General features: G+C 34.2%; 1 protein-coding gene across 1 annotated transcript in view; it reads left to right on the forward strand.

Annotated features, from left to right (window-relative positions):
• The first annotated feature begins 261 nt into the window (after nucleotides 1-261).
• The window catches only part of LOC150089862 (ankyrin repeat and SOCS box protein 14-like), a 119,439-nt gene continuing 94,515 nt past the window's right edge, over nucleotides 262-25,185 (forward strand). Inside the window, exons 1-3 of the mRNA XM_090368868.1 lie at nucleotides 262-356; nucleotides 10,761-10,958; nucleotides 20,694-20,858. Coding sequence (XP_090224994.1) covers nucleotides 10,763-10,958; nucleotides 20,694-20,858 — 361 coding nt within the window. The 5' untranslated portion in view covers nucleotides 262-356; nucleotides 10,761-10,762. The remainder of the gene's footprint in view (nucleotides 357-10,760; nucleotides 10,959-20,693; nucleotides 20,859-25,185) is intronic.

Raw genomic sequence — 25,185 nt, forward strand, 5'->3', positions numbered from 1 at the left:
CTGTGGTGTAAAGTTGAAAGATTTTAGTGTGGTGGAATGAATTCCTTACAGAATGACCACCGGTCTCTGCGATAGTAAAGAAAAAAATATGGCTCTAAAGTCTACGTGATTTTTTGCTTATGCTGCACTTTGTTTATATATATGTATGCGTGTGTGTATATATTTTGAATTTTGATTATTCAGGTTGTTTGCTGTATCCATCGTTGATGTCAATTGCGTTTTCCTTGCTATAATGTTTGAGTGAAGTCGGTATTTAGACTTTTGCATTCGGCCAGTTAAAAACAGATAATTAATATCCCACCCACCCGCACCAAAGAAAAAGATTTGGGACCACCAGTGAAGCTGGGATATTTCAGGTAAATAAGGCCTGTTTTTATTATTTTTATTTTTTTCGTGTTTTTAGCAATTTATGTAAACTGGGTTGTAGTGAGTTTTGGTACTGCTCAAGGAAGAAAATATTTTTAATTTCATCAAGCTCCTCTTCAATTCTGGCAGGACTGTGTTAAAAGAATTGCCACCCATTTTTAGAAAGTTTCAGATTTGAATCCCTGTGTCTGGTGCAATTTTTTTTTTTTAGGGGGATTTTTTGTAGTTATTTTCATCCTGTAAACTGATAAACAAAACACATACATACAAACTCATAAATGGTTTATCTTATACCATTGCTATATTATGGCATACTGAATTACTGCCATTCATCTTCCAGCCAAGCTAATCACTGAACAATGCATCTGCAATGACTTTGTAATGAATATCCTTGAGACAAAGGGTGACCCAAGAAAATTAGCAGCTGCAGCTTTGCCCACCCAAGAAAATTAGCAGCTGCAGATCCTTAGCTGGATATCATCATTCTTCTCTTTCTTGGTGATTCTCTTCTACTTCTGACACTCTCTCTCTCTCTCTCTCTCTCTCTCTCTCACACTCACAGGGTAATTCAGAAAATTTTTTTTGGCTGGTGCAAAAAAAGCCTCAGGCTTCCTTGTACCATATGGCTAATAATAATAATAATAATAATAATCTTTGGTAATCAAAATCTTATATGAATACAAATATCTTTACTGTGTATCACTGCATAAGGATTTACATGGTAATGTTTTTAGACACATTAGCTGTATGTGTGAAGTGCTTATTGTCTTCACCAAGTCCATCCATGTCTATCTGTTTGCAATTAAAAATTTGATTCACAGTGAATGGATTTACCTGAAATTTTTATTGTTTGTATTTTTGGAAAGATTTGTTGGGCCATCCCCAATTTTATTAAAATAGAATTCTGGCATTTATTATTTCTTTTTTTCATACACACCATGTAGCCTGGATGTTATGAAGCACTGAATATTATGTTTGTTGACATGCACTGATTGGAGGAATGAATAAGCAATGTGGCCGATGCACAGAAATGAAATGTTCTCAGTTTGTGCACAAAAATTATCTTTTGTTTGTTTTTTATATTAGTTCACTAAATACATAAATCATGAATTATTACTGTTTGTTTATTATGTTAATCACAGCAGAAATTTGCTAATTCCCACTGTGATTGTTTAATTTATTAAATCATTTTATTAATACAGAGTAAACAAACGAAAACTATGGGACATATTGAGTAATAAAAGATACCCAAAGCATCTTACAAAAATAAGAGTTTATATCAAGGAATAAAAATAGTAATAGACACAGGTAATAAATTAACAGAAGAAATAAATCAAGGAGTTAGACAGGGATGTAGCTTGTCACCAATGCTGTTTAACATATATATCGAGGATATTATATGTAAATGGAAAGAATGAATTAATGCAGGTATATATTTAAATACAAAGAATAGGATTAATACACTGTTATTTGCGGATGATCAAGTAATTATTCAAGATAGTGAAGATAATTTACAAAGAGCAGTATTTAAATTAAATCAAATAACAGAAGAATATAAAGTTAAAATATCAACGATGAAAACTAGAACAATGGCTTTTAAAGGGAAAAATACGGTGAGAACAAAAATAGTTATAGACAATAAAATATTAGAACAAGTAAAACATTTTAAATATCTAGGATGTGATATAACATGATGTCGAAGAAGATATGAACCAGAAATTGGCGAAATTTCAAAATATATGTGGAACAATAAAAAGAACTCTGTCTAAGAAAATAAGGAAAGAAACACAATTGAAATTTTACAAAGTAATGGCAATACCAACACTTCTTTATGGTTCTGAGACATGGATACCGAAACAAAGAGACATTAACAGAATACAAGCTGCAGAAATGAAATTTTTAAGATATGTTAAAGAATGTACAAAATTAGATAAAGTACCAAACGTAAATATTAGAAAGGAATTAAAGATTTACTCAATGGAAAAATTATAGAATATAGACAAAGATGGAAAGAACATGTAGAAAGAATGGAAGATAATAGATTCCCTAAATTAGCTTATACATATAGAGGAAGACCAAAGAAAAGATGGACAGACCTCTTCGAAATCGGAACAGGCGGATCACCTAATCCATGAAGGAAGATAAGGTTTTATTAATAAATTAAATCATAGTGCTTGAAATATGTGTTGCATTTCATGTACGGTTGATTATAAAGTATTACAAAATGTGGAGTGAATATTAGGTTGGTAGGTTATGTATAGTGAAACTTTTATTATTAGTTAATCAGTTAGTAATTATGTAGCATTTCGCTATTTTTATATTAATTATGTAGCTTAAATATTTTATTGCATATATTGGTAACAAGATAATTAATTACCATATTTGTCAGACCTAAGATGCACCCAGCATTTAGAAGGCGAATGTGGGAAAAAATATATTTAGAATTAGCCATATAGTGCAAGGAAGCCACAGGCTTTTGTTGCACCGGCAGAAAAAAAAAAGTGGATAAGAAATTTTATTGCATATACTTTAAATACATATTCACAAATAAAGATATAATTTTTCCCATTGGAGGAGGCCCAAAAGTCTTTCAACTGCCATATTTCCATGTTCTTTGTCATAATTAACCATTTTGATTTGAACACAACAGTGTATGAAAACCTCTTCTGCCTTATACCAATTTGTCAGAACCACAAATATATAACAAATTAAAACTATCATACTGCAAGAAATACAGAAACATAATCTATTAAATAGATGATTTTCTCTCACCACTGGCAAATCATTGATTTGTACAAGAAATTATTGATTCTCGAAGGTAGTAGATGATGGCAATCAAATAAATGCAGATGTTGGTAGTACAGACTGATAGTTTAGGTCTCAGTGAGAAGAAGTAGGATGGGTGGGGAGGGGATGGTAGCTGTGTCTCATATATTAAAGATAAGGAAGAACTATGTGGTAATTCCCTATAACCTGAAATCCTTTCCAGAAAAAAGCTAGAAGGAAGTAGTTTTTTTATTTTTTTGTAGAAACAAAGGATAAGTTCTAGTGATATTCGATAGATCTTATTTTTGTAAACTAAGCAATAACTGGAAGTGGCCATGCTTTTCCTGTAGCATGCCACATATTATGTTGAAAATGCAACACATGTCGCTTAGGGGCTTATATACTACTACTTCATGCCAACAAATGTTTTTTTACTAACTACATAATGAAATTATTGTATATGCTAAGTTCTTGTAATAAAAAATTAAGTAATTTTACATTTCTACAATAAATTTAATATAGGTTGATGAATAAATATTTGTCTTTACGGAGGCAATGTAATGAGGAGGTCACTAATCTGCAACAGGATGTAGAAAAGTGGCAATGGAAGTTTAACATTGCAAATGCAAAGTACCACACATATGGGTAGCATTAACCCTGGAGTAACGTACCAACTGTGTGGTACTACACTCAGGGTAGTGGAAGAACATGGGAGTAATTGTACAGTCAGATTTGAAGTTCTCTGAGCAGTGAAAACAGGCTGCCAGGAGAGCTCGTTGAGTTTTGTCAATGATATAGAGGAATTTTTCTAGCAGGGATAAGGAGGTAATTATCCCTTTGTATAAGGCAATGGTCAGGCCACACCTTGAGTATTGCATACAGATCTGGAGGCCTCATTTTAGGAAGGATGTAGAGCTCAACAAAGGAACAAAGGGTGCTCTTACCAAAAAAGGCTTGAATTCTGCAAATTGCAACACCTGGAGACTAGGCACTTGCGAGGTGATCTGATTGAGGTGTTTAAGACTAGGAATGGTTTGAGCAACCTGAGTGCTGATGGTATTCTTCCCCTTGTCCAGATTACCCACTTGAGGGAGCATAAATTCAAATTGAGGAAAGATGACTGCTGAATAGATGTGCAGAAATTTTCTTTTAGCCAGCGAGTGGTTGATTGCTGGAATGAACTGCCATCTGTCGTTGTGGAAGTTGATAGCTTAAATAAATCCAAGGAAGAAATTGATATCGATGGGTTGACTGTTGATGATCCTGCTCGGATTAGTAGGGAAAAGGAGGTGATTATCCCTTTGTATAAGGCAATGGTCAGGCCACACTTTGAATACTGCATACAGGTCTGTAGGCCTCATTTTAGGAAGGATGTAGAGTTGTTTTAGCATGTATGGAGAAGGGCAACAAGGTTGGTGAGGGGAGAATGAAGGGGTCCTATTACCAAGAAAAGCTTAAGTTCTGCAAATTGCAGTGGCTGGAGACTAGGCACTTGTGATGTGATCTGATTGAAGTGTATAAGGTGTATGGGTTGAGCACGCTGAATTCTGATGGGATTCTTCCGCTTGCTCAGATTGTGTACCTGAGGTGGCATAAATTCAAATCGTGGAAATAAATTGTAGAATATATTTGTGCGGAAATTTGTCTTTAGCCAGCTGGTGGTTAATTGCTGGAACAAACTTCCATCTGTCATTGTGGAAGTTGATAGCTTAAATAAATTCAAGTAGAAACTAGACAGATTTTTAGAGGGAATGGATGTGCAAAATTGTTTTTTTTTTTTTTTTTTTTTTTTTTTGGCTGATGCTACATAAATTCACACACTAGCTTTCTTGCATCACATGCCCCATTACTACTACTACTAGAATTATACAAACTTTTGTATAATTATGGTAATCTGAAGGTGAAATGGGAATTTCACCTTCGGATTACTAGGAATTTTTTTTTTGTTGATGCTGTTTAATTGCTTGCTTCCTTGCATCTTATACCACTACTAATGCTAATACTAATGCCTCATGTGCAATAAATTAACTTTGAAAAGCAATGAATGTGAACAGTGGGTTTCGTTCATGTTGAAATCTGGGTTATAATTTTTGGCAATAGAAGTGGAATTTAAACTGTTTATTTGTTTCTGATTTTTTAGTGTTTTTTTTAAATTTTTCTACATTGGTAAATGTGTCATTAACATGAGCTGCATGCTGCAGAGTTTGTACCCATGAAGTATGCAGTCTGATTTAAAAAAAAAAAAAAAAAAAAAAAAATTGCTGTATGCTCCTAATATAAGTTCAAATCTAAGATGCAGGGTATTGTTAGGCAATATTTTCCAGGAAACATTAATTTAAAGTGGCACACTATGGCCATAGAAATTTTTGAGAGAGAGAACAAGGATCAGAAGTAGAAGGGAATCACCAAGAAAGAGAAGAACGATGATATCCAGCTCAGGACTGTGTGTGTGTGTGTGTGTGTGCGCGCGTGCGTGCGTGCGTGTGCCAAACCTATGCTCACCAGATGTGAGCCCCTACTTTTCAGAATAGGATGACACATTTCTGCTTATCAACCTCTTTTCTACTGTTTGATTGTTTTGCTCTCTGCTACAATGATAATGAAGTGGATAGTTTAGCAATAATTTCTTTATTTTTTTATCATATTTTTTATTATTCTTATTTTTCTAATCCTAATTAGTTCTCATCTTGTTTTCGTTATATTCGTAAGGAAAGATAATCCTTCCTCACCATTAGACGAATTGAAAACATGTCAAGATATAACAGTACCGTCCAATGTGGTGCTGTCAAGTAATGTCAGATGACACCCACAGACCACACTAACCATCTTTTCTGAGAATGTGTTTCAAGGAAATTCTAGGATGCATATGTCAGAAATTAATTATTCTGGAATGAAATTAAATGCTTTAAGCATTTAAATTTCTCTTCTTTCTCTTTACCTGTACTACAAAAATAATGTTCTGTTATTGAAAATAATAAATTTCAAACTACATAAATAAATCTGTCCATAAATTTGCACAAGCAAATTCCAAGAAAGTTCCAGTTCCTGATGATATTTCTCCACTTGTTCTCAAAACCTGTGCTTCTGAGTTTACCCTGTTCTGTGTCACCCTTTTTCACTTTCTTATTCCACAGATTTTCCCTTCTGCTTGGAAATTTGTTCACATCCAGTCAGTTCCTAAAAAGGGTGACAAATCCCTCCCATCCAATTATCCCATTGCACTTTTACATTTTCTAAAGTAATGGAGAAATCAATAAACCAATTCTTAAACTATCTAGAAACCTTCCATCTGATCAACGATCACCAGTATGGATTCCATCAGTGTCACTCTACTGGTGATATACTGGCTTATGTTACCAATCTCTGGACAGATCAATGGAAAAGTTTTATGAAACTCAAACAGTGGCTTTTGATATTTCAAAGGCTTTTGATCATGTTTGGCATAAAGGTCTTCTAAATAAGCTTCCATCTTATGGTTTTCCAACTGTTTTTTGTAATTGGTGATCCATGGTAGATGGCTTTCTGTCTTCTAACTTGTCCGCTAATGCTTCCCAAGGTTCCATTCTTTCTCCTACTCTTTTCCTCTTGTATATTAATGATCTTCTTCCATTGACCAGAAATCCTATCCACAGTTTTGCTGATGATAGTATGTTGCATTCCAGCTTCCAGTTTGAGAAGCCTTGCTCTGCACAAACAGCTTCAACTTCTCAAATGTCCACTGCCAATTCCTTAAATGCTGATCTCCAGATTATACTCCATTTGGGCAAATCCTTGTAAAACTCAGTCCTGTCATATCTTGCAAAACAAATTCTTCAGCTCCTATACTTATCTTTGATGTCACACCTGTTTGTTTTAACTTTTGTTCCATGGAAAATAATGGAGTCACTGGTGAAAGAAGCATTGTAGGGTCATATAGACAAGACTGCAGTTATAGTTCAGATATACCATGGGTTTATTAAGGGGAAATTTTGTCTCACCAATTTGATTGTATACCACGATGTAGTCACAAAGGAACTGGATGCAAAAAATAATTTTGATATTGTATACAATGGAACCCTGATAAGAAATTTTCCCAGCAACTGGAGGTTTAGAACTTCTCACGAGGGAAAACTTCTTAGAAGGGAAAATGACCTAAGGTTATGAAATATTAACTACACAAATACAAATACATAAGTTAAAGATGATTTTAAGTACTATTTCAGAATTTATAAATATTTTACTCTGCCTATGGGGAAACATTTTTAAACTGAGGATTTATAAACTTATAACCGAGTTGGAAGGATGAACTCCAAAGAGTTCATCCTTCCAACTATAACCCTTCAAATTAGAAAAATATAATATAATTAGTATAATTAATAATTATTATACTCATATAATCAGTATAACATAATATAATATAATCAGTATAATTAATATTTGTAGTGTTAAAATAAAACTGCCAAGGAGGGATGAATAATTAGGGTCAAAAATATATGGTTATTCTTTAAAGAAATACCAAAAATACTAATGATAATCTACAGAAATAAATAAAGTATTATAAATTCAGCTTTCAACGTACCTTAAAAGGTCACAATTACAATAAGACACAGCAGAAATCCCCTACGTACTTCCGAACTGTTCAAAAAACCATCAGCACTTAATGGCAAATGCTTCACATGGTCGATGATATCCAATTATGGATATCGATGAAACAGTTGCAATATGTCACTTCCATTATATCAAAATCTTTATACTAAAAAGGTTTTAGAGCTGAAAGCCTCAGACTATGGAAAATTCACTAATTGGACAAATTAGTGCATAACATTATTTTAGTTCATAGTAAATCACCGAAGTAGGTGAAATGGCATCGTTTTTGTTACATCTCATATTGTGAATGACTTCACAATGAGTTGCCCTGATATTGCACTACCTTGAATAGGCAATGTTTCACCAGTAGAGAAGACTGTGTTACTTATTCTCTGTGAATACCACCACCCAGGGATGGTGGTGGTGGTGCTGGTGGTATCCGGTGGTATCCTTCACAACGAGTTGCCTTCTCTGCTTCACCAGTGGAGAAGACTAATGTTACTTATTCTCAGCAGATACCACCACCCAGGATTGGGTTGTTGGTATTTTGTCTTAATTGTCATCATCTGAATCTTCTGCGGATTTCTCCCTCTTGAAATACTCTCCCTTGAACTTTACACACTTTCACCACTATCATACCCACACATTAAATGCTTCTTGCAAGTCATTTTTCAAAAGAATACGAAGTGAATACTAAATGATGAGCTACAACAGAAGCACTTCACATTCATCATTGTGTCGGACGTGAAACACTTGCCTTTCAGATTCGCTAGCACCTATGGCAGCGAACACTGCCTGCACAATATTAGCTGTATGGGGCCTGGTATTGTTTTGATGGAGAAACCACTTCACACCAGAAATTTCAGCCACACTGGAATATGGCCATCCTACCAAGGCACTAATGACCATAAGCTTCATTCATCTCTTTAACTGTTTCTGATGCATTTAAGCCCCATCTGACACAGTAACAAATCACATATTGCTGTTCAATCTTTATGTCTGACATGACACTTGCTTCAAAACAAATGTCAGTAGCACAGATAAAAAAAAAAAACTCTTCATGCAACACTAGCTTGACAAGTACTGGCATGCACATGCAGAATCTGCTCAGTAGCAATTAGGGAGAGTGCCTCTATTATTATTAGCCATATGGTGCAAGGAAGCCTGAGGCTTATGCTGCATCAGCCAAAAAAATTCCCCGAGTTACCCTGAGAGAGAGAGAGACGGGGTTGTTGTTGTTTTTATTTAGGAGCATTAGCAACTAAGGCCATATTGCTCCGGGGATATGCTGTGGTCATTCCTGACCTTTCCACATCCTCCATATTTGGTGGCTCACAGGCTTGAACCCCGGTCTAATCAAGAAGCATGTGCTATGCACTGCTGCTCCTGCCCACCTGGCTACAGAGGCACCTAGAGAGAGGGGGGGGAGATGGGGAGGGAAAGTAGAAGGGAATCACCAAGAAAGATGAATGGTGATATCCTAGCGGCAGTTATGGAAAGTTCGTGCAGCAAACATAAAATTTTGCCCCAGTCTGCAAATTAAATGATCACCCCTCATTATGTTTAACATAATGAAATAGCAAGCCTAGTATATAAATGATACTGCATTATTGTCAACATTTTGGATCCAACATTGGATATCCATTGTTAAGACAGTTGAGCAGGTAATATGACTGAGTATTTCACATAGTATATTACATAAACTACTAGAAGGGCACTTAAGTTTTATTTTTATTATATTTTAATAAAAACGAATACATTTATTATTATTTTTTAATAAAACTTCATAGTGTGCAAATTAATTTGTTAAAAGTTCATTCTTGAATGAACATTTTATCTTAAAGTTATGTTTTTTTTTTTTTTTTTTTCTTTTCAAAAAGTGCATCATCTCGTACTATGTATTGTTTTCGAGTCATTCATAAACATATCTAAATGATGAAATCGACAATTAAATATTCAATGACAAAAGAGTTCTGTTAAACTTCAATAGCTCTGACTGAGTTCTGCCAAAAGCCTAAGGCAGGAGTGTCCAACCTTTTTTTTTTAACTAGTGTGAGAAATAGCAAAATGCTGAAGGTTGTAGGCCGAATGAGTTCTTAAGAAGAGCAAGTAATGAGCTGCAAGAACAGTTCTCATCACCAGTTATGCATTTTTCAAAATAGGATTTAATTTTTTTTATCAATGTTTATAATTACAGTTTAATTTTTTACATGTAAAAAATTAAACTGTAAATTACGTTAAATACAACATTGTTATTATACTAAAATTACATGACACTAGTAACCTTATGGTTGGTTGGTTGATATGTTGTTTAATGGCACAAAGGCTGCTAAGGCCATATTGTGCCTTAGTAACCTTATGTGGTTGTAATAATATTGTTAAATATTATTACAACCACAATAATATTAATAAAAAAAATAATAATATTGTTAAATATTATTACAACCACAAGGTTGTAATAATATTTAACGTAATAATATGATGTAGTAATAATTTAATGTAATAATATAAAGATATTACAACCACAAGGATGGTATACAAATATGTATACCATCCTTGTGGTTGTAATATCTTACAACCACAAGGATGGTATACATATTTTGTGTATCCATATTTATAATATGTTTTATATAATAAAGCAAAACCTGTGTAAAACAACCCAGCTAACTTTAAATTGGAATTACCAGTAGTTGAAACTGATATTGCTTTGAACTTTGAAAATGTCTACTTTGAATTTATTGATGCAACTAAACAAAACAGAAGTTAAGAATAAATGAAATTGATATTTTTCTGAGGTTTCCTGGCCATACTACTTCTGCTGTTAAAGTGCATATCAAAAAATGGCCTGTTGCACGTATTTGAGAAGTAGATAAGAAACATTGTGAGAAGTGAATTACATTATTTTAAAAGGAAGCTGTTCTGAAAATTCAGATTCAGAAACAGGTACATTCTTAGAACTTTTTAAATATCCCTTGCATGTTATTCAAAACATTTGAAGTTTACATTGAATATATATGGTCTGTTTTCTATATTATTATCACTTATTCTCTTATTTTTTAAAGCCATGGATTTTTCAGAATCTTGGGATGATACTTGTTCTTCGGTTGGACATGCTGCTAGAATTGGGAGTTTAAAGGATTTAAAATATCTTATAAATAGTGGATATCCTGTTGATGCTAAAGATAACAGAGGTTGGAGGCCAATACATGAAGCTGCAGCATCACATGATTTAGAATGCTTAGAGGAACTTATTAAACATGGTAATTTGTAAAAGTATATATTGTTATTAGTTTTAGTTCTTAATTTAAATCAGAGTGGACAACCATATAATAATTCTAGTTTTTCTTTCTACTCAATTCAGACATATTCACATTTAATTTGCTGATCTGGAGCTTATTAGAACACTCATGCCAAACTTAATCAGATGCCTTTGAAATATTAAGAGCAACCGTTTGTTTCACCAATCTTTATGTTGAAATTTGTAATTGTGCAAGAAAATCCCTTGAAGATTAAGTGACATACCCATTCTGGTAATCATAAATTAGATTAGTTTTAAGGTGATGTAAATTGGCTGGTAATGTAAGAGTCTGTCAAAAGAAACGTTTGAATTTTATACAGCGATTACAAATTCTAGATTACAAATTTGGATTCCTAATAGTAAAAGAAATTTGAAATATTCTTAGAAATCTTTCAAAAATGGCATAGTTTTTAGGAAAAATGATGTTAAAGTTTTGAGATGCTGTTTCCAGTATCAGATAAATGGATCCAAATGACACAATTGTACTGGAATAAAGCAAATAATGTGAAACACACACACACACACACACACACACACACACACACACACACACACACACACACACACACACACACAAACTTGACATGAATTCAGAAAATAAAATTTATTAAAAAGAATTTTTTTAATTAATTTTGATTTTGAATTCAAATAAATTTATATTAATGTAAAATAAATATATGTGTATATATTAAATTATTTATTATTACTTATTTATATTAACTTATTAAATTAATACATAAAATTTGTTGGCTACAAACCTCATGTTCTGTGACATTATCAACTTATCTTTATCACAGCCAATGCTTTATATACTTTACAAAATAATTGATTGTCATTCTACTAGAATCCAATTGGAAACACTGAAATTAAAAATTTGAGAGCTGTAATGAGGATCTTACAAGTTTCCATCTTCCTGCTGACTGTGGCTGAAACATTTTAAGAGAGTAATTTAAGTAACCTAAGGAATGTTGTGTGTAAATTTCCTAGTAGATGTAATTTCTTGACTCTGAAAGTGATGCATTTAAATTCCATATTTTTGAAAATTGATTCAGTAATCAGACATTTAATAAGTTCATTTGGTAGTACTATTGACACTATTGATTTGCTGATTGTTTGTATAATTGTAGAGAGTTGATAGTTCTGTTTGTAATGAGCTGTTCCTAATGCTGTTTTTATGGTAATAAGTTCATATGTGTGTGATGGTTTCCATTCTGAATTTACACAATGTACTACCAGTATAAACATCATGAACGGTTTACCTGGCATGATATTTTATAAACTATATTATTCCTGTTCCTGATGTCCACTCATGATAAGCTGTATTATTTGTATTCCTGATGTCTACTTGCGATAAATTTTGTACCTGTCAAACATAGCGTGTAACTTATAGAATGAAAAGACAACATGAATTTCAGTGTCTTTGAATACTTTTTTGATTCTATCACAAATTGATTTTGGAATGGAAATCATGTTTCATAGGTGTGAATTCTGTAACTTATTTTTTACTTTTTGAATAACCTGAGTTTATTAATTGGGCGGGATATAGTCTGTTTTTATAACACTAAGAGCTAAACTTAGTGTTATAAACCTGGTTATGTAATACTGCTTCTTTCATATTGAAAGAGTGATGTGAATGAAAATGTAAATATCTACCACTGTGCATTTTTTCCTCCCTGAGAATATTAGTTTGCCGACTGTAATTCTCATTCCAAATTTTAAGGTTTAAGAAAGATGCTGAAAACCATAAGGGGCACTATGATTTTAATCGAATGTGAAAAAAGATTTGTATAGGCAGGACTTATGTGATGTCACTGATCTCAGGGGTTGGTCTGGTTTATGAAGCTTCACTCTCCCAAAGATGCATGGCATTTTGAAATAGCTTATTCCTGTCCTGGAACAGGAGAATAATATTACCTTTTTACCCTTAAATTGAGAAAGAGAATAACAGTGTGAAGACTAGCATTTTCAGAGAAAGAAAATGCATACAGACAGATATTTAATTTTAAATTGTAGTAGCCCTTTCAGTGTGTAAAAGGCAGTATTATGTAACCAGGTTTATTAATGCTATTAAGATTAGCTCAGAAAACTGTGGTTGACAAGCAAGCTGAATTATATTTTTTATGTAAAACCTTTAAAAATAGATTATATCCTGCACACAGTTAATAACTCAAGATTATTCAGTAAGCAATAAATAAGTCATTTGCCACGCACAGGAATTTCACTTTAGGAGCATGATTTCTGTTCCATACCACAATCATGTGCACATAGAATTGAGCAGGTATTCAACGATACCAAATTTTGTTTTGTACTTTCATCTTATAATAAGTTACATGCTATGTTTAACAGGTCTTAAAATTTGCCAGGAGTTAGACATCAGGAATATGAACATTGTCATTCATAAAATATTTTGTCAGGTAAACTGTAACACTGTTTATATTTGTATTACAGTGTCCAAATTTGGAATGGAAATCATCTCAGCATGCAAGTTATTACCATAAATAGAGCTCTCAATTCATTGTCATTATATAAAACATAATCTGCAAATTAATAGAGGAAATTGTAATGATTATGTATTCAGATTTGATATTAAATGTTTGAATTGTTAGTTGTTTCTTGGTATAAGCTGCATTACTGCCAAATGAATTTGTTAAATGTCTGATTACCAAGGGATTAAAAAAATATGGAATTTATAACTATCACTTTCAATCAGTCATAGAGTCACAATGACATCTACATACTAAGAAATTTCCCGACATCTCTTAGGTCATTTAAATTACTCTCTTCAAGACATGGTCAGCATGGAAATTGAAATTCAAAAGCTTGTCATTAGATTCCTGATTATTTTTATTTATTTATTGTTTTTGTTCCAGTGTTCCAATTGGATTTTAGTGGAATGGCAGTTTAAAAAGGAGCACCTTCATGAGGGGTGGGGGGGGTGTAGATTTATGATTCATAGTTTCTTTACATTCTTACATCAAGTCAAATTGAATTGGAGGTGTTTTGTAAAGTATATAGAAAGTGTTGGCTTTGGTAATGCTAGATTAAATTAAATAACATAGGTTAATAAAAATAAAAAATAAATTAAAAGACTATTAAATAAATAAATAAATTAGTATTATTTTTAACTCTATTCATCCATGTTATTTGGACCTAATATCAAAAATCTGGAGTTCCCCCTAACTCTTGTATTCTTGAATTTGACCCATCTTAACCCTTGTATTCTTGAATTTGATCCATATTTCTCAATTTTGTTTTTTTGCTTGCACATGGCTTGTCTTTATAAGTAAATAAGTAATATTAAAAATGATAAGAGCTGCTTTTTAATATTTTATTAGTAAGACACAATAACTAGCAGCCATTGTGCTGTGATTAATGTCGGTATAGTAAATAACATAATTTTCACTTTCTTGCTCTTTCTTTCTTAAAGATAAAGACACTGCTACTGAATTCAGTTGCATAGCAAATATTAAATTTTAGGTATAGTAGTAAAATAAGTGGGTTACCTAGCTTTTTAAATGGGGAATTAATTGAATAACTATTTATTTTTTTAATTCAATGAGTGCACCAAATTGTCTGGCCATCAGTGTTTTGTGCTTCCATAAACCATTGCCATTCTGTCTTCTTGAAAAGATAAGATGTGCAAATTTATTTAATAATTCACTTGATCTTTATTACAGCATGATTTATTACAGGTGTACACATTTTATTTCCTTCTTTTTTCTTTCTTATTTTAATTGCTACAGTGCATCAGTAATGACAGCTATCTTTGCTGGGTGGAACAGTATTATGCAAGTGGTTATGGTATTCATTATTTGTAAAATAATAAGAGAAGTTTACCTCAATATAATACATAGAACACTTCCATATGATACTCACCAGCAATTAAAACGAAAAAATTGAAAATCTTACATTATAGTAAAAAATAATTAAAAATCAATTGAACGCAATTAAAAATCAATTTAATGTAATTAAAAATTAAATAAATTAATTAAAAGAATTTTAACGAAAAAATTGCAAAACGATTTTCCTTCTGAAGCTGACAACGCTTTTCGACCATATTTCGTGATCACAGGAATGAAAATTACCGAATGCAGGAAAACTTAAATAGGGATTATTTGTCTTCGCGTGTGCACATAAAAACCCAGAAATCAGAGATTAGATGTGGCCGGCGAACATTAACATAATTCTCATGTAATTTTACAAATATTGATATCAACGTAGAATGTATTGAGCATTACAGCTCTGGTTCATACTATCAGATATTCATTATATATTATTCAATAATATTTTTGGAAAAAAAAAAAATAGTAAAGAAACTTTAAATAAAAGCAGTGGCTTATTTTTATTTCATTATTTTAATGTTCTATTTATAATTGTTCCCCTGGAGTTTGTCATGGAAATTTTTTTTAGTGACGATAGCTAGTAACATTACTTAGAAGTCTAACATGCTGATAGAGTCTATATTCAGGTTGCACTTTGTCAAGTGTGATAAACTTTGGAAAAGTCTATAAGTGATTTTGTGGCAGCAAAATAATTCCCTGCATGTAACTTCATGCTGGTAGTTCTGTTAGTAACTTGGTATATTTTCCATGTGCAAAGTCGCATAAAGTTGTTGTTGTTATTTGGTTTTTAGGAGCATTAGCAACTAAGGCCATATTGCTCCAGGGATATGCGGTGGTCATTTTCTGACCTTTCCGCATCCTCCGTATTTGGTGGTTACGGGCTCGAACCCCGGTCTGATCAAGAAGCGTGTGCTACGCATGGCTGCTCCTGCCCACCTGGCTATGGAGGCGCCTCACATAAAGTAACATGAATGCCTAGTATTGCTGGATGTAACTGCCCAGGTGCAAACTATCGTAAGCAGAGTTAAGTTGTATTTTCCATACCTCACAGAGAAATGGCTGAACCCAGATAGTAAATGATTCTCATCACCACTTTGCTTAATGGAGGCTTGAAGTGCTCAAAATTATGTTTAGCTAGAGAAATCTTTGATATCCCCCCTCACCTCCCATCTCTTCTATTGTGAAATACAAGTTACGTTTTTAGGGGGTATAGTGGGTATAATGGTCCAATATTCCTTATGTTACAAGGGTACAGCTTAACAACAAATTTTCACACAACCAACAACATGATAGTGCAATACATCTAAATAGTGTTTCTAACCTTAACTGGCATAACCTTTTAACATTAGCATTAGTAGAGGCATATGATGCAAGAAGGCAAGTTTATACAGCATCAGCCAAAAAAACCCCTTCCCATTTCACCAATCCATTCCCTCCAAAGGTTTGTCCAGGTCTGCCCTGAATTTATTTAAGCTATCAACTTCCACAACAACAGATGGAAGTTTGTTGTTGCAGTCAGCCACCTGCTGGCTAAAGGAAAATTTCCGCACATCTATTATATAACTGTCTTTCCTCAGTTTGAATTTATCCTCAGCTGTCTTTCCTCAGATGGTTAATCTGAAAAAGAGGAAAAATCCCATCAGCATTTAGCTTGCTCAAACTATTCAAGACCTTAAACACCTCAATCAGATCACCTTACAGGTGCCTAATCTCCAGATACCGCAGTTTTCAGAACTTAAGCCTTTCTTAGTAAGAGTAATCCTTTATTCCCCTCCCAATCTCATTGTCCGTCTCTGTACTCATTCCAGCAGCTCTACATCCTTCCTAAAATGAGGCCTCCAGACCTATATGCAATCTGTGTGGCCTGACCATTGCATTATACAAAGGGATAATCACATCCTTATCCCTGCTAGCAAAATTCCTATATATCATTGACAAAGCAACATAAGATGCTCTGGTAGCCTGTCTGCAATGCTCAGAAAACTTCATATCTGTATGCACAATCACTCCCCAGGTCTTTTTCATTCTCCACTACCTTGAGATTAGTACCGCATTTATCAATGTTAAACTTTACTTGCCACCTCTCAGCCCATCTGCCCAACTTTTCTAGATCCTGTTGCAGTAGCATACTGTCATTAACATCCTAATAACCTTCATATCATCTGCAAACTTGGACATTAAGCCTGATATACCTTCATCAATATCATTGATAAATTCAGAAAACAACAATGGGCCCAACAACGAACCCTGGGGGACTTCACTGATAACATTAGTCCCCGAAGAGCAGTGTCCATTGATTACTACTCTCTGTCTTCACCCACTCACCATCGTTTCAACCATTGTAGCAACTTGCCCTTACTGCATACTTATCCAATTTCAAAAGTAGTCTTCCATGTGTAACATTATCAAAAGCTTTCCTATAATCCAATATAGGATTATAGGAAATAATCCTATATTGGATTATAGTTTACGAACACTTGATTTACAAACATTTGCTATAACAAACGTCACCATTCATTCAAAATATCTTAAAGGCCCCAATAGATAGAGTTACTTATAAAACGAAATGCCAAATGTATATTGAACATAGTAGTAAGATTTAAAAAAATAAACATTTTAAAAAATATATTTATTACAATAATTATCAAAAAAATATTATATGATAATTATACTGAACTGTTCTTGATTAATAAAACTAATCTAGCCAGTAAAAAAAACATTGGTTTACATGCCACGCCGAGTAGAATGTTTTCTCGTGAGAAAGAAATCGGTGATTCCCCCCATAATGAACCCCTGTCTAATCAAGAAGCATGTGCTATGCACTGCTGCTCCTTCCCACCTGGCTATGGAGACACCTAAGTCCTCAGTGCTCCTACTCTTAATGTCATTAGTGCCAATGTGTACAACAGTATCACTGTTTGTGCTCTGCTCTATGTCATCAACTTTTGTCCCTGGCAGACATACCCTGGTGCTATTCCAGCTATTCTTTTTGCACAACTTATTTCATATTTCCCTGACAATTGAGCCCCCGGACAATAACTAACTCCCATGGGAGTTAGTTATTGTTGGGGGCTCATTCTGCCTTGAAAATTGCCGCTGTGTTGCCTGATGCACAGGAGTGATTTGTGGCATTCAGCTTGGAAGCTGAGAGCTTGATGGGCCCTCCATTTTAATTCCTTCAAGGGCATATACCCTACTCTTCAAACCCTCATAGATGGCCATCAGAACATTGAGTTGTCACCTAATTTCTCCACATTGTGTTCACTACAATACATAATGATATCCTCCTTGGCTAGATAATGTCATGTTCCAGAAAGTCTGCAAACATTTCACAAGTTGCACATTTTTTTAGAATGTGATGCATCAAAGGATCGCCCCCCCTTTGGTTCCCCCCAACCCACAGCACTCACACTGCTTTGTGTCCGTTGCTTTGCTGCTCTAGTCTTGGGCATGATTTCTGTTAAAATTCAATTTAATTGATTAACATTGAAAATGAATAAGATTTATAAATTTAATTGATTAATTGACAATACTACGCTAAGTTAACAGATTCCTAAGTGCAGTGATACATGTTACGTTATCTAATTTTATGTTATTCCTTACACTATCAAGTTTGAGATATATGTTACACTATACCATAACAATCACAATGTTAAATTAGTTATATCCTTTAGCTGAACACAAAAAATATATATATTTTTTGGAATATGTATTAGGTGGTACCATTACACTTGAAAGTTTTTTAATTTAATTAAAATATATACAAAAAAATATCCTACTAACTCCAACCTACGTGATCCAAACTTTAGAGATACGTATTTACCACAATTAAAAAAATTGAATTTCCTCTTCCAGTCACTCTACAATACTACAATAATGGTGGCAAGTTTTGAGTGATAGAAAGGTTCTACGTATATTAAGTAGTAACCTACAAAATCTCTAACTATATGATAAGTGGAGGGGAATTTACCGTGGGGAACAAAATTTTTAAATAAACTAGATGATCATTATTTGTACCTGCATGTTAGAGAAAATACTAGGGGAATACCCACGAATATACCCACAAATTAGATGACCATCATAGAGCTTGCAGTACAGGAAGCATTGGCAGTAGTGATCATGTTAGTTGGAAGATGGGCCGACCGGGCTAGCCAGTGGGAAAAGTGCCTGCCTGACAACCCAAAGGTCGCGAGTTCAAATCCCGCCTCGGGCTTGGATCAGAGTAAAATGCGAAAACTTTGGAAGGTGCATTATTGCCACAGAAGCTGATGCGCCAACAACTAACAGAAAAAAGGAAAAAAAAAAAGTTGGAAGATGGTAAAGATATTGCAGTAGTTAAAGGTAAAGGCATGGGTTTTAATTCCAGAAACGGGGATTATGACAGTTTAATGTGCTACATGGTATCTATCAATTGGGCAGATTGTAGAGGAAGGTGAATACATAGAATTATGGAATATTTTTTAAAGCAATAATCACAAGAAGCCATGAATGTATATATACCATTAAGAAAATATAGTGTGAGGAGGATGCTAAGATGGATGAATACAAGCTGGCCAGTATAATAGTGGCACACTATGGCCACTGAGAGGGATTAGTAAAATGAATGAAGGCAGCATTTTCACTGTTAATAAAGAATTCCAGAACTTGGGGCCATAAATTCAAATTACAGGCAAAGAGATTGTCTAGATTGTAGGAAGTTTTCTTTTAGTCAGAAAGTTGTTGATTACTGGAACAAGTTGCCTCCATAGGTATTAAGGCTGACATTTTGAAGAAATTCAAAGGATAACCAGATAGTTACCTTTAGATTTCTTCAACTGGATGGTTACTTTTGAATTGTGAGGAGGGAAGTGCATAATTTGTCGTTTTTTTCTTATGTATTTTTTCCTTTTCTTCTTTTTTTTTTTGGCAGGTGCGGCAAAAGCCTGTGACTTTTTTTGCACTATATGGATAATACTAATTCTGACGTAGGGAATTGCATACCATTGGATGTTAATAGAGGAGTTGCAGCACACAAATCAAGCATTACAGCATGCAGTGCCAAAACTCACCTTAATTGGTGAGTTTTGAAATTCAGAAAACCTTGTTACAGAGTAATGAATAATGGTGATCGGTTTTCTGATTTGATGGTGGATACTGGGAGAACATTATTTACCACAGCATGCTATCCCAGTAGTGATGCAGTTACTGCCTAGGGTTGTGCCTTGTGCCTTAGGCTTGGACAATTGGCCATTTCTCCTGGAACAATGAATACTATGTGGTAAATTGGCAATCTGCATAATTTTGTTTTTCCTACACTGGGCACTATGGGGAGACCCTTTGCTGTTTCAGCATGACAATGCACTATGTTATACTGTAATTATTGTTGAATACTTTTGGGATGAACTGGAATGTCAGTTTCAGGCCAGGTCAACACACCTGCAGTCAGTAGCCAAATTGACCATTGTGTTGAAGGCAGAATGGATTAAATTATCAGCTTCCTGTTATCAAAAATTGGTTTAGAATGTGCTGTTGAAGATACAGTGTATAATTAAGGCCAGACATGGGAAGACTATTACATTTTTTAACAATAAAAGGTTCTTTAAAAATGTAGGTGCTCAGTTACTTTTTGCAATATAGTATATGTGTTCATGAGAACTAAGTTTTTATAGACCTTTTTTCTTTCATTTAAGGTTATGTGCAAGGACTTAAGATTGGGATTAATATTTAAAACAGTAGTATTATAATTTTTGAGAATGATATTTGGATATCATTCTCATAACTTTTGGATCTCCTTTGTATAAAAGCAAAGGCATGTGTTACAATTTTTACATGGTGTGTAATAAGTAGAATTGATATAAGTTTATGAATATTTGTAGAAAAAACAGATGTTAATTGGCAGACACATGAAGGAGAGACTCCCTTACTTCTGGCATGCAAAAGAAGATGTGGAACCAATGCTTATAATGCAGTTGAAATGCTTTTGCAACGTGGAGCTAATCCAAACATTCCAGATAACGAAGAAGAAACTCCTCTCTTAGCGGGTGAGATTATATTTTATCAGAAGTCATGCCCCTTCTGCTCTGTTTTGGTATTAATAATACAAAATCCTGATAGTGTTATAGGCTATGCATAAATACAGAATTAATGGCCATAAAGATTTATTTTATTCCAAGGTACCACTGAATTTCATTATTTATGGCACTCTGGCCTGCACCTTTTTTTATTATTCAGTGGAGCTTGGATAATTTGAAATTGCATAAATGTGAAATATTGGTTATTTTTAATAATTTTTTGCCCCTTCAATGTCTTATTTATATAATAAAAAAAATGTCTATATATGTTTAAGGTGGTTATTCGCATTAGGCATTTTCTGCATTTATAATTTCTAAACATGAATTTGCCATTAAAAAAATAAGCATTCTGTTTCTCTGTGAGAGAGTGTTGGTAAACATTGTAACAGTATTTGCTAGAATTGAGTGCATACTCACAAAATGTCTAAATGTTGTACCTACATAAGTCTAAATCTTATCAAAAAAATAGAAGTGATTAACGAAATAGACAAAGGGGAATTTGGGTATCACTTTGGCATTATGCCAAATGCAATATTACCTTAAGAAAAAGGAAACAATCATGGAATACACAAGATGGCAGATGGTAGACATGATATACAGAGGCTGCACACCCTAAGTCATGAATTCAGGTTATTTTTTATTGAATTCTTGTAGATTACAATTTTCAAGAAATACATTTGAAGGCAAGTTGTTCCAGAAAATGAAAATTGAAGGAGTGGTTCCTTTATCTGCAGATTCTTAATGCATGAAGAATTACTACTAATAATCAGATCAAGAGTATTACTCCCTCTAGTTGCCTCCCGAACATGCTGATGTAGAAAATAATCATCTAATAAATTCACAAAAGTCTTGCTAGTGTGTGAGTGACCAACCCATAAATTCCAGTCAGTATCTGGGAAATTAAAATCCCCCATTATAAGACTCTCTGATTTACTGGCCCACTCTATTTCCCTGTACAGTTTCTTATTATACTCATCAGAGTCATTAGGCCTATAGTACACTCCTACTCTCAATTTTGATCTCCCAATGCTTATGCCACACCAAACTGACTCAACACTGCACTGTCCAGCGATGTCGACTGGCTTCACTTCCTTGGATTTTATGTGTTTCTTAACTAATAGCATAACCCTTCCTCCCTTCCTATCCTGTCTATCCTTTCTGTAGATGTTGTACTCCCCAAATTCCAGTTCTGCATTACTTATATCTGTGTGACACCACGTCTCTGATATCCCAACAATATCTGCCTTTGATGCTTTGAGCAATACCTTAAAATTCATCAAATTTATTTACCAAACTCCTAGCATTGGTGTACATGCAAGTATACATGCACCTGTTCTTTTTCTTAGCTACCCTAACACAACCCATGTGTTTACTTGTACCCCAATGACTCCCAGCAGTCTCTGAAATATCCTGCATCTTATTTTCCAAGCTGCTGCTCATTCCAATAGAAGCAGTGCAAGAATCACTTTCACCTCTGCCAGTGGCTACTGTTAATCTATTAGTCCTTGCATCCCCCCAATCTAGCAGTTTTCCGACCCACCTAACACTGCCTCGATAGCATCAGCAAACATTCTTGCACCCTTTCTATTTAAGTGTATCCCATCCCTGTAGAAGCAGTCTCACCTGTTAACAAGTACAGACCAGGCTGAAAAAAATTCTACCCCTTGAGCCTTGCACAATCTTTCCAGGGCCGAATTGATCAACAAGGCTCTCATCATATACTCCTTCCTATCGTGTCTGGGCAGAATTGCAGACACTTTCAAATTCAACCCTAATTCACGGCTTTTTTTCAACAGTGACCATTTTAAGCCAGAAAAGATTGAAAAGCGGAGATTCCAAATTATTAGGTCTCAAATATATGCACAAGTACCACCCTTGAAGAAAAAGGAATTGTACAGTGAAAAATTAGAACAGCTGAGATGACCAGTCGAATCAACTGAAAATTGGGATTCTGTCAGAAAAAGTGTTCTTAGCAGACTGTAAGTGGAAATGGACATAACTGAGATTGGAACTGAGACCACATATATTTGTGAAATGAATGAGAAAGTGTTTTGGAGGTTTAGATCTTTTTGCAGATAAATTTGTTCTGTTAGTTTGACTCTCCATGATGCATTCAGTAGAAAGAAAAGGTATAGAGGACATAACGTATGAAATAATGAAAATTTTTGGATATGGCATACATACAACAAGAATATACCCTGCTCCTTGACATAACATGTCCTTGATAATGACCCTTGCATGTACACTACTCAGACTACCTCCAGTCATTATATGGTAGAGTAGAGGCATCGAGATATACACTAGCTGATCCAGAAGCCTCCTAGAAAGTTGCCAATCTAGCGGCTGGCCTGTGAACACTGTTCTATAGCTGTACTCTGAAAATGTAAGGAAGATTGGATCTTGCTATGATGCCCATCATAACATTTAAAGGCATCATTCATATTGCATGATGGGAGAGATTGGGGGGTTGCTGGAGTTTTGCTCTGGAGACTAAACATGGATTCCACCACTTCAAGCCTCTGATAAGAAAAGTAGTGGTATTGCACCAGTTTATGAGAGTTATCTACCACCTAGTATTGCCTGGTAACACAGAAGGGTGTTACCATATTCCTCAATAAGATGTGGATGCCACACCTCAACTTCCCTGCTTAAATTGGTTTGCACCTCAGTGGTCACCTGCAGTATACTAGGTGTCATATTTCAGTACTTGCACATGGGACTTAACCCAGAGTTACTAACAGTCTCAGCATTTTGATGGTGCAAGCAGTGGATTTGGTTGTTGCAGAACATTGGAGCATGACAGCTTCCTGTAGGCATTGGTCCCCTTTGTAAAAATATTGGTTAACATTTGGATCCTATGGAACTTGTTTTTTCAAATTCATCCTAATAAAACAATTTGTAAAGAATACTCATTACAGTCTTGCTCAGAAGCATATAAAATAACATTGAACCAAGTGAGATGAGCCTGGTTGGTTTTAAATTACTCGCTATCACTACTACATTATACAATCATCCGTAACAAAGAGAATCAATCTTTTGGGTAGTGCCCTTTATGTGTTTGCTTTTCTTGTAAAAACAATGTCATGCCAGTGTGCAAAATTTGTTTTTAGTAACAAATTTTGGTAACAAAGAATCCAAACTTTTTTAGTAACAGAAAATCCAAAATTTCCTCAGTTTTTATGAAAAAAAAAAAAAAAAAGTTGGAGCCTTTCACTAATTGCAAATAATTAAATGCAAGTTAAGTTTTAATTTAAAAGTTACAAAATTTTCCTTTTTTTTTAAAATTATTATAATTTTTTTGTTCTTATGCAAATCCCAAGCATGAAATATAGAACCTATAGTTTTATTACATTTCAACTGAGAATGCACGAATTTCTGTACTTTGTAATTTTCAGGAAATTCATGTGAAGGAAGGTTGTTCAGAAAATAGAAGCAGAAGGGATAAATGAGAACCAGGAAAAGTTGGTTTTGTGAGTTTAGAGGTGGACAGCGAATGGATGCTGACTGCTTATGACACATGTTCAAAATAGTTTGGAAGAGATTGGGGGAATTACAGTTGCCTCAGAAGAATATAGCCCATGGAAAAGTACCTATAGAAAAAATATAGCAGAAACTGAATGTTCACGAGCCAAAAAGTGAAGAGTCTTTGTAAGATATGTGTTATTAATTAACCCCATTCTTTTGAATGGAGTTAGGGAGCTTAAGAGAGCTTCTAGAGGAAACCACCCCAGATCTGGGAGCAATATTCCATGGTAGGGTGGATTTGAGATTTGTACAGAGTAAATGGTTGTTTAGAAGAAAAGTAATGCTGAGAGCAAAAGAGAAAACCCAGTTTATGCAGTGGAAGCTATATTTGTGATATGCTTATTCTAAGAGAGATCATAAGTCAGCTTAATCCTTAATAGAGATATATGGGATCTTGTTTAAAAATCTGAGTGTCATTGAAGATGAGCATAGGCATAGTAGACTTTTTTTTTTGTAAGTAATGAAGACAGGACTGAGTTTTAGAAGGATCGAATTTAACAAAGTTTTCTTTGCCCCATTGGAGAATTGCCAAGGTATCATCATTTAAGGAATTGACAGTGGATATTCTAGATGTTGCAGTCCTCTGTGAAGGGAAGAGTTTCTAAAGCTGGAAGGGAGAATGTAGTGTGCTGTCATTAGCAAAATTATGGATAGGATTTCAGGTGAGTGAAGAAGGTCATTTATATACAAAAGGAAAAGAGTAAGAACTGAACTGTAGGGAACACCAGCATTAGTGGAGAAATTAAAAGACAGAGAACTATCTACTATCACT

This window comes from Mastigoproctus giganteus, chromosome 2, assembly GCF_048544385.1.
Source record: "Mastigoproctus giganteus isolate SK-2022 chromosome 2, ASM4854438v1, whole genome shotgun sequence".
NCBI lineage: Eukaryota > Metazoa > Arthropoda > Arachnida > Uropygi > Thelyphonidae > Mastigoproctus > Mastigoproctus giganteus.